This window comes from Sclerotinia sclerotiorum, genomic scaffold (genome assembly GCF_000146945.2).
Source record: "Sclerotinia sclerotiorum 1980 UF-70 scaffold_11 genomic scaffold, whole genome shotgun sequence".
Lineage (NCBI taxonomy): Eukaryota > Fungi > Ascomycota > Leotiomycetes > Helotiales > Sclerotiniaceae > Sclerotinia > Sclerotinia sclerotiorum.
Window position 1 is genome coordinate 1,306,536 of NW_001820825.1, and position 10,633 is coordinate 1,317,168.

The window sequence follows — 10,633 nt, forward strand, 5'->3', positions numbered from 1 at the left end:
CTTGTATACTTGTATATACCCCATCTGCGATATATGAGCAAGCATGCGTATGAAATATAGCAGACAAATGATTGATATATTGAATGATTATATATAAATTTTTGAAGCTCAGCTAAGCGTACGCGTTGTTATTTTCCATATATGGTAAGATCTTATGTTGTATATTTGAAGTACTCTTCAAGGTGTGTTACGAATAGGGATCTGGGCTCTTTGATTCCTTGAAATTAATAATTAAATTTGTAATTAAGTTTAAGCTCAATATAAGATACAAGGGATCAGGATGCTGAAATCAAAAGAATATACATATAAGCAGCTAGATTGAGTATCTCTAGATGAATATATAGTATAAAATTTTATATTCTGCGGCGGATTAAGAATTCATATAATGAGAGATGTTGAAGATAAAGAGATCAAGAGAAGTGTTTAAACAGGAAGCTGAAGTAGATGAGAATCTGAACCTTTTTCAGGTTGAGTTAAACTGAGAAGGCAAAGGTTAATATAATCTTCTAGAGAAATAAACATAAGATTTTCTCTTTAATAATATAGGGAGTATATAAAACCCCCGTGATTTCAAAACACAAGAATCAATTTCCGCCATTTATCATGCATGATCTTGGGTCAGGATTTTATGTCCTTATGCCAGTGGTACTCTGTAAATATCTATTTGTAGGTGGATATCGTGGAGTTATTCACAGGTCTTTTGGTATAGTTTTTTGAGAGCTTATAGTTGCATGTTGGTTTTGGTTGTAGTTGTCGTTTTTCAAGTGATAAGATTCTAGGTAGTAATAGTAGTGTAGATATAGTATACGGTGAGAATATGCAATGAAAAGAACTAGGCGATTGAATGAATTGATAATACGCAGTTGGAAATAACAAAAAATTTCAGAAGAATAATTAGGGTTAGTTCCCGCAGGTGATTCTTTTTGAGTTAGCTGAGGGGTTTTCACTCCGTCGGAATTTGTAGTTCTAATTTGCATTGTGAGATCGATAATAGGTTATATAGTATTATGGTTATAAGCTCAGGAGGTTTTATACTCAAAAGTCCTTTGAAGTTAAGGGAGACAGATTTTGTTGACCTCCTGGGATCTTGGCAGCATATGCATATATATTGCATGATGCATATAAGGAGCAAACAAAACTCAACTTTTAATTCATTCTTTCCTTTTTGGTATACTGTTTGTTTGCTTTCAATATTTTGATTTCAAAGCACTTTAATTCCGAAGGCTGAATGCCTAACCTTATTCCTTCATTTTTTGAATATATACTCGCAGCTTAACTGCTTAGCTAGAGAATCAATCAATTCAATCTGATGCTCTTTCTGGTCTCAAGAAACCCAATAGATTTCTTTATCATTAATTTCTTGCTTTGATATTTAGCGACAGTGAATCTCGGGAGGAAAATATGGTTTTGGAGAAATAAAAGCTAGTTCTATAGTAGGAATAAAAAGGTATAGGGGCGCCATAAGCACGGGAGTTAACGTTACTATAGGCTAAGGAGGATAAGAGGCGTCTCATCTCTGACCGTGTGGCTGTGACGTGGTAAGACTACCAATGGGGAGGATTCTATTATCGTTTTGTACAAGTGGCATACTCTGGAAGTTTTGTAAGATTAGTTTAGTAAAGAGTTGACGATAGTGAGACATTTCGCAGCGTGACACTAATAAATGAATGGGAAAGTTGACATACATCCAGATAATGACAATGAAACTTCGCCGCAAGAACAAACACTACTTATTCAGAAAAAAGCCATTAGTTTCCATTCAGCTAATTGCAGTATTCATTCACGTTTGAAGGTCAGCAACCCGGAAAGTAAAGTGTTAAAGCGCAACAGCTCATAGCCGGATGTCCCACCAATATTCCTTCAATGTTGCGTCTCCAACAGAGTATGGTTCTGTGGCTTTATATACGGGAGGTGCTATGATTAGAAATTCTCTAGAGAATGATTGATATGACGACGCGGGGCTATCTAGTCATATTCACTTGATTCGATGCACGCGGTGCTAGACGGTTGACTAAGCGAGATGATACTGTTGTATCCTAGCCAGGTACCTATATGTACAATAGTATATAAGATTCTATAAATCAGAGCTTAACACCACATTGTTAATAATAAAAGCTAAATTCATAAAGAAATGGTTTCAAGAGATATTATAGACAGGAAAGCTGAAATGTATGATCTTACTATGGATTATGAGATGAGATGAGGTCACATGAAGAAGTCTATCACTCTATAAAACATAATTAGAGACACAATGAATAAAACAGAATGACAAAAAGTCTTTATGTATAAATATATTTCGGAACGATGGGGACGCGTATATAGTGTTCAAAACACAATATGAAATCAGCAGCACAAATACTGATGTAGGAGTTGAGCAAGGAACCATGCAATCTAATGCAAAGACAATGATACCGCCTCGACATTGAATACATTTCTAGTTTTAACTCAATTCAAAGCCTGCAAGTTTGTGCAAACACCTAGGCACAGAGAACTAGGAAAGAACCCAACTCTTGCTATAGATAGATAAAGTATAGATAATCCGGAGTAGCACAGAGTTAGAGACAACCGGTTTTATGGACAAATATATATACATACCTAGAAATGTATATATGAACAAGTAATCTTACTTGATACCAAGATATAATGGGAATAGACTGTATAGATAGATATTCACTAATTATATACACTCTGTCCTGAGGTCTCCCGAGATAACTTTAAGTAGGTACCTAGGCACGTGGAGCGCAAAGTACCCAGTGAATCAAAGGCTGCAATTCAGCAAGTGCTATTTATCTTGCAATTAAGGCGGAAAGTTCCCCCTATCCAACTCCACAGTTTCAATTACAACATCCTTATAGGAAAGCGCCATAGATTGCTGCAAAATAATCCGAATTACGAATGATCTATCGAGCTACTGTATACTGAAATACTCGTATGGGACGATTTGATTATATCTACAATACTCATTTGAGAAAAAATACCCAGTGGTTATCATTGACTCTGGTGACAACAGTACAACAGAGGAATGGTGACAATAAGACCATAAGATGAAACCAGCCGCAAGCCCACTTGTATTTTACCAGTTTCCGACATGATATCTCATCTTTGACAATAGAAACAGAACCAAAGCTACGGTAGCTACTAATGGGGACATACATATTGAAGAATCATAAGGATATATACATGGCACCAGACTGGCACAGCCTTTTTATATCCCAGAGTTAGAATTCCCGAGAGGAGCACGTGTACTTCTCAGTTTCGACTCTTGAAATACTCAGAACTGAAATACTCAGAACCGAAAAACGGATATGACTTCAAGGCCTCCATTTTCAATTCCTGAAGTGCTTTGATTCTAAGGAAAGTAGATCATAAATGAATCATCCCTAATGCTTCAATTATTATGCTCACATAAACAATTTATAACAACCCGGAACAGCATATTCAAACACATTTCCGTTATGGTATCATTTGATGAGTGATATATAACTACCTTAGAATTGTCTATCATTCAGGGATAAAAGTCTCTTTGACGCTTGACACAAGTACACTTTTCAAGGTCAACACTTTTGTGACCTCATTCGACCCCGCTTTTGTATTCCTCTCGAATGTATAAAGCTTCTGTACTTGGAGAGACTCCAAATAATCAATCGCCTTAACGAAATTTGTTCCAACGTGTCCAATACCATGACTATCATCAGACAATGTAAACTTCCCACCAAGGTCTCTGAATGTCTATTCTTCAGTTAGCATTTTCTCATTCCAATCTTCACACCTAATACATACCTCGCAAATCTCTCTTCCAGGGTATGGCTCCTTCAATCCCTTCCTCAACGCACTAGTATTAATTTCCAACAACCCTCCATATTCCGCCACCTCTAACAAATTTCGCAAAATCTTTTGCCAAATTCCATCCCACTCTTTCAAGTTCCTATCCGGCTTCTCGCTCAACAGTCTAATCAAATCAAAATGACCCACCACCTTCGGTTTCAACGTTTGCAACATCTTGTATTGCTGGTCAAAATAATCCCCATATAACTTCTCCTCCGAGCCTCCAGACCTCTCGATAGCTTTTGCATAAAGTGCAGCATCGTAATCAATAGGTATCTCGTTCACGTGATGTATCGAACCAATGAAGAAATCAATGATAGGATGGGAAGCAAGCTCTTTGATCAGAGGTCCATAATCCGAACGAATCCATTCTCCCTCAAAACCTATGAGGATATCAAGTTTATCCTCATATGTATCGCGAAGACGAACAGCTTCGATGAGATAAGCTTCGTGTCTTGGTATAAAAAGAGAGATATCATCTCCAGCTTCTACCTAGATTTGTTAGATTATTTGCCAAATCATGGGGGACAAGGCAAATCCTACTTCTTCGGGATATAAATCCGAGTTGGAGTTTCGCGGCATGTGTTCTGTTAATGCAAAAGTTTGCATGCCCCGGGAAATGGCGGTTTGAATCACTTCTTCTAGTGTATCTTTGGCGTGACCGGGACAAAATTGTCCAGAGTGACTGTGCATTGAAAAGGCCATGGTGCTTATGTATATCAGGTATTTATTGCAGATGAAGTATTATACTTGTAGAAGTCTATCTGGTCTAAAATCTTTCAATGCTCGAAGTGCGAAAATGATGACGGATAGGAGGGTAGCTAGTTGGTGGCCACTCCAAATTTTTAAATAACTGATGGAGGTTGTGTATCTGACACAAAAGATGTAGAACAGAAACCACAAGAAAGGAGAATCAAAGATGTATGTACAAAGATAAAAGATCAATGTAACCTTCTAAGTGCGATATGAATATTGCGTACCCCGAGTGACTATCAATGTGAGTCTTTAGATACCTAGAAAAGAGATGTCCAATACCATAACTTAGATAATGAACGTGGGGCAGCATTTGACCAATCAATTACATTTTCACATGCCGTGTCAAATGTTGTATCAGAAGCGAGCACACGTGATATAATTATCCCATAACAGCTTTGGATTATAAATTAACACAGAACCGATCAGCAAAATGTACTTGGGTGATTGGCGCAATGGTAGCGTGTGGACCTCCTATTATAGGAAGCTTTCCAGTCTAAGGTTGAGGGTTCGAGTCCCTTGTCGCTCGTAGTTAAGGCATTTTGCTTTTCATATTTATTTTTATTCTTATTTTGGAAGGTTTGAAATAAATCAAAGTGCCTACTTATTTATTATTGGATTGGGTTTCTTTCTTCTTTTCAATTTTGTTTGATATATTACGTTCTTGATGTAGAGCTAATAATATTTATTGCAAACGCCCGATATCCAAATCTACGGATGCTTTATGATGTGAGTAACTGTTTACTTGTTCACTTATTACTTACTAGCTGACTCCTATTGATAGCTTAACACTGAACATCCTTTCGGACATGATCTCCTCGGCTATGTCCTATTCACGTCATCCGAACATTTATTGGACGGTCTTTTCGGAAGTCCTGTTCAACTCCCTTTGCTGATCTCAAGGTAATTAGAAGAGAGGATATAACCAACAATCAATCAAATCTGGGACGCTATTTCGAATGATGAATTGAACCGTTCAAATGAGTCAACTCTCTCTCTAATGAGTTGTGGAAAGGAGACAAGAAAAATTAGTCTATGTATCATCCTGTAAAATCGGGAAAAGGTCCTAAATGAGTCCTCCGTGACTAAAACTGCATACCAGACGCGATGGTATACGAGGACTACGGCCACATGTAAGTCCTCCGATCTCCAACAATTATTCTTCACTCATCAAGAACCATCATTACTGCATCACTAAAGTGAAGCCTGCATTACCACAAAACTATCTGCAATTCCCTCCATGGATATGAATCTTTCATATCCCAACGATGCCCATTCACCTCAAAGTCTATCCTCACCTTCACAGCCCCAGCATCACCAACTTTGTGGATCATCACACGGTGTATGTTCTATTATAAGACCAGCTAAGCCAGCACATACCGCACATTTTACCCCCCGGGACTTGCTCATCGTTACTGGAATGTGGGGGTACATAGTTTATGTTCATGGAATAAGGAGGACGCTGTCGTATTCAAGGAAAATTCGATCTCAGTATGCCATTTCGAAGCCATTGATGATATAAGAATTGGTTTAGCGCGCATCATCTATTTTCCGCACTTTTCACATGAGGGGATAGAAGAGATGAGGTCCAGGATAGTGAAAAACGGGCAGCTCTTTATGCTTATATTTAAGTAGATTGGGTTTGGAAGCTTGAGGTAAATCAATGTTAAACTGTAGTTAGTAGACCTTTTAGAGTATTTTTCTTTACTGCCAACGGAATATCAATGTGGTGATGAATGGATGAAAGCCAGCTTGTGGGCCCGAGATTGCATAGATGAGATGTTAATGGGTCTTTGAGGCAAGTGCGTACAGGGAATCCGTGCTGGAGTGACCGGGTCTTAGGTGACCTTGAGTTGGCCACATCAACTATGGAATGCTGATACTAGCGTTCCGCATTTCCACGAACGTACAAAGGTCCTTGGTTTATCTCATTCCACCTACGCAAGGCTTCTGATTCGTAAAAAGTTTGCCGGTCTCTCGCGCTTTCCTTACTAAGGAATCTTCTCCACATAGGCGCTAACCTCCAAGGTAGCAACTAATTTGCTACTTACTTGTGTCAGGACCCAGCATGATGTTCTATAAAGGCCAGGAGACCTCATCGGGAAGTTCAAACTAATGACTGAATGTTCGAATCCATTATTCCGCTAACCAATCTTATTCAGCAGTAAGTGTCTCCTCACGTTATATTGAATTTGATTGTTGCATATAGGTACAGGGATCTGCAACACTTCACATAGACAAGTTTTCAGATACCGGTTATGGACTTTAACAAATTAGCCAAAGGCTTGAGGGGACGCACTGGTGTACTCCACGAGTAGCTACCTCCTATTAAGTTTTCACTAGTGTCCAATCCCTGTTGACTTCACACACACAATCATAGTTCGGAAATACCCCCGATTATTGCATATCTATACAAGGTTCTGTATAGGTAATATATTATTGAGAGACTAGTTCACCAAAACCGTAAATGGGTTTGACAACCCAACGGTAAGCTAAGATGATGCTACCTATTAGTTTTGTAGATAGCCCCGTTTAGCCAACATGAAACTTGTTACTGTCAAGAATAGCATCCTTTTGTTGCATGTCTGTACAAGGATCTCTATCGATAATCTAGTAATCTACCACCAAGAGACTAGTTCACCAAATACCATAAATGGGTTTGACAATCCGATGGCAAGCTGAAATGACGCTACCTACTAGTTATGTAGGCCACACAAGATTTATTAGAGTTGAGAATGGAATCCTTTTGTTGCATGGCTGTACAGGGATCTGCATGGGTAGTCTTTCACAAAAGTCCTACTAGGTAGTTCACCAAAACCGTAAATGGGTTAACAGTCCAACGACAAGCTAACATAACGCTACCCCCTAGTTGTGTAAATGGCTTCATCTAGCTTGCACAAAGCTTTCAAAGTTAAGAATTGAATTCTTTTGTTGCACGTCTGCACATGGTTTTGTATCTGTAACCTACCACTGAGAGAATAGTTTACCAAATATCGTAACTGGGTTGACAGCCCCACGACAAGCTAACATGACACTACCTACTAGTCATGAAGATAGCCTTCCTTAGCCAACAAAAACTTGCTGTAGTCTGAGAATGGCATCATTTTGTTGCATATCTGTACAGGGAGACAAAGTATAAATAGGTTTAGTATATAGTTAACTCTAGATAGTACAAAGACTACCAAGAATCGGTATTCCGGCTTTGAGGGAACGGTCAATTCTCCCCAAATAACTCTTCATCACCTCATTATCCAGATTTCCACACAGAAATGTTCATAGATTCTATATTTCAATTTGAAAATTCTTTCCGTTGCATCCGCATACAAATTCTTTTTTCCTTTATTATCCTCAAAAAGAAATGACGACACCCTCCTTTTCCAACTTCAGCAAATCGACAAGGCCATAGAAAATGAAACCATACTCATTTCCTAACTTTCCATACCATCATCGTTCTAAACCACCCAACTAATTACCCTAAACTCATTCTAGGAATTTCACCCTAAAGTCCAAAGGAATTTGTTGCATATCTACACATGTACAAGGATCTATACTACACTATTTCAAGACGAGCCATTCCTCATTATTTCTATACTATATATAAACTCCAATCTAGATTCTTCGAAGATACATTTTGTTGCAGATCTACAAATATGCAAGGATTTAATTATCTACTACTTCAAGATAAGCTATTTCTCACTACTTCTAGCCTATATATAAACTCGGAACTCTAATCTGGATTCTTCGAATGTACATTTTGTTGCATATCTACAAATGTACAAGGATCTATCCATTCCTTATTATTTCTACACTATATATAAGCTCGGAATTCCCATCTAAATTCTTCTAATATACATTTTGTTGCATATCTACTCATATGCAAGGATACATATAAAATCATAAATAGTAAGGTCGATTCTCCAGAATCCCCGGCAATTCTTAAGAAGATTTACTACTGAAACTTCTTAACAAATATATCTACCTCTACCAATTCAAGATGAACCGGTTCCTAATACTCCAACGCTATATATATAAGCTCGGAACTCCAGTCCAAGATCTTCTAATACATATATTGTTGCATATTTATCCAAGGGAGAGATATAGGATTCTATTCTATCCCTGTATTCCCTTCACATCACTAGCTAGCTACAGCCAAGTTCAAGACACATATTAGCTATGAAGAAGCTAGTGCTGTCTTGCCCAGTGGTTTTTTTTTCTCCAAGGATGAATGACTGTTAGTTGATCGCGAGATTGCGGAAACGTAAATATTGGAGAGGTTTGTTAAGTTTGAATTTGTATTTGAAATAGATCATGATTGTACGGCCGAGGATAAGGAAGATGTGATGTTGCTGTACATTGCTGATCTGTGGTTCTTGGGGACATCGTGTAGATGAAGAGAGATGTTCTTGATTTACATGTCCTTGCTTTACATCTCTACAATGGAGCTGAGAATAATTGGAAGACAAAATACAGGTTACAATATGATTTGATTATTGAGGATCGGAGAACTTTGGCCTGCTACTAGAGTCATTTACATAATGCACAAATTTCATTCCTCCACCCCATTATCTCTTGTTTTCAACTCATCAGTATCAATATTTATGAAGATTGTGGATATAACTGCTAGGAAATAACATATCTATTGTGCATTATTTGTTAGCACATCTATACCACTCAAGTAGTTTACCTTATCTACTTTACACCTCGCTAACACATCAAAAGATGAAGGATTACATACAGCAGCAACGAAGAAAGGTAAGGCGTGCCAAAAAGACGGTAGATGTAAAGTGGCGGCAAATATATGTTGCATAGAAGGGTCATTGATAGCGTGGCCGATGTTTTCGAGCACGGCTATGGAAGCGTAGAGGGTGGCGAGGGAGGAGGCGGGGATGAAATGGGATATTAGGGAGAGTGTTGAGATGCGAGAACCGACTGGAGTGGATGTTAATTGTGGGTTTCGCAAAGAAACGGAAAACAGGGATGAATATGGGTATGGATAGAATGGAATTCGAGGAATGAAGTAAAATAGTACGCACAGCCTGCGGCAAAAATAGAAACCCCTGCCTCCAAGTTAGTGATGTTCACCCGGGTATAAGGAAGAAGACCATACCAACTGGAATCCAGCCACTCGTTGGTGCCAATCCTATAGCAAGAGACCCCAGCAAAAGAAAGCTTACACTAATCCTCATAAGTGCCAGATCAATTTTCTCCGTCCTAACAGAATTTTTCGATTGTATGAAAGCGGTTACCCTCGGGAGAAGGAAAAGAAAAAGAAATATATTAATAACAGCTGTTTCGGTGTAGAACATGGCTCCTTGAGATATCTTGGTGTTGAAACGAACGGAGGAATATTGGATTAGGAGGTTAAGGGTTGTGTATCTGAGAGTTCCGACGAGGAAGACGGGGATGCAGAGGAGAACGTTGGGCTGGGTTAAGGCGTGGTTGATGGTGGTGAGAATAGTGGAACTAGGGGTGTGGTCTGTAGACTGTGGGCGGGGCGTAGTTGATGATGGGAATGTTGGAGGTGATGGTGATCTTGGCTGCGGAGAGGATTGAGTAAATGGTACTATCCATAATAAGAGCAACCCTAAGATTACAGATCCCATGGCCATACTACAGGCAATCCAAGGAGAAATATCTATAGTGATAGAAGCTAAATATGACCCTACTAGCTCTGCAATATAAAATGCAGAAAATATATAGTAGAATGCATAGCTTCTATTACACACAATCTATCAGCCTGGAATATTTCTACCAAAGAGTGTATTTACCTCTTATTTTCTGGTATGAGCGATGAAGCCATCGCCCACATTAAAGCTGCACTTGAGTATAGCCCCCCTCCACATAACAGGAAAAAGGAAGATAACCACACCCAACGCAGATTAAATATCTGTGGAAAGGCGCCTCATCAGACATTGAATTAGCAATATTCTTGTATACTAAAACAAAGTAACGATATACGTACAAACAACAAAGATTTCTACCAAAGATAATCCAACTCCAATTAAAGATAACGCCATAAGCTTCCTCCTTCCATACCGATCCCCCATATTCCAAC

The 10,633-nt window shown here is 38.6% G+C and overlaps 3 protein-coding genes and 1 non-coding gene across 4 annotated transcripts; 1 reads left to right on the forward strand and 3 right to left on the reverse strand.

The window, feature by feature from the left end:
* Nucleotides 1-3,501: 3,501 nt before the first annotated feature.
* On the reverse strand, nt 3,502-4,530 carry SS1G_08612 (hypothetical protein; the record flags this gene model as incomplete). Its single annotated transcript, XM_001590821.1, has 3 exons — nt 3,502-3,729; nt 3,781-4,317; nt 4,369-4,530. 3 exons carry the CDS (start codon nt 4,528-4,530, stop codon nt 3,502-3,504), a joined length of 927 nt encoding a protein of 308 aa, XP_001590871.1.
* Nucleotides 4,531-5,019: 489 nt separating this feature from the next.
* SS1G_14685 lies at nt 5,020-5,107 on the forward strand. The gene has a single exon. It is a non-coding gene; the product is annotated as a tRNA-Arg (tRNA).
* A 321-nt stretch (nt 5,108-5,428) lies between these two features.
* On the reverse strand, nt 5,429-6,648 carry SS1G_08613 (predicted protein; the record flags this gene model as incomplete). Its single annotated transcript, XM_001590822.1, has 4 exons — nt 5,429-5,475; nt 5,959-5,993; nt 6,489-6,594; nt 6,630-6,648. The coding sequence occupies 4 exons, from the start codon at nt 6,646-6,648 to the stop codon at nt 5,429-5,431; spliced, it is 207 nt and encodes a 68-aa protein (XP_001590872.1).
* Nucleotides 6,649-9,124: 2,476 nt separating this feature from the next.
* On the reverse strand, nt 9,125-10,625 carry SS1G_08614 (predicted protein; the record flags this gene model as incomplete). Its single annotated transcript, XM_001590823.1, has 5 exons — nt 9,125-9,214; nt 9,314-9,507; nt 9,612-9,635; nt 9,686-10,001; nt 10,545-10,625. The coding sequence occupies 5 exons, from the start codon at nt 10,623-10,625 to the stop codon at nt 9,125-9,127; spliced, it is 705 nt and encodes a 234-aa protein (XP_001590873.1).
* Nucleotides 10,626-10,633: the final 8 nt, after the last annotated feature.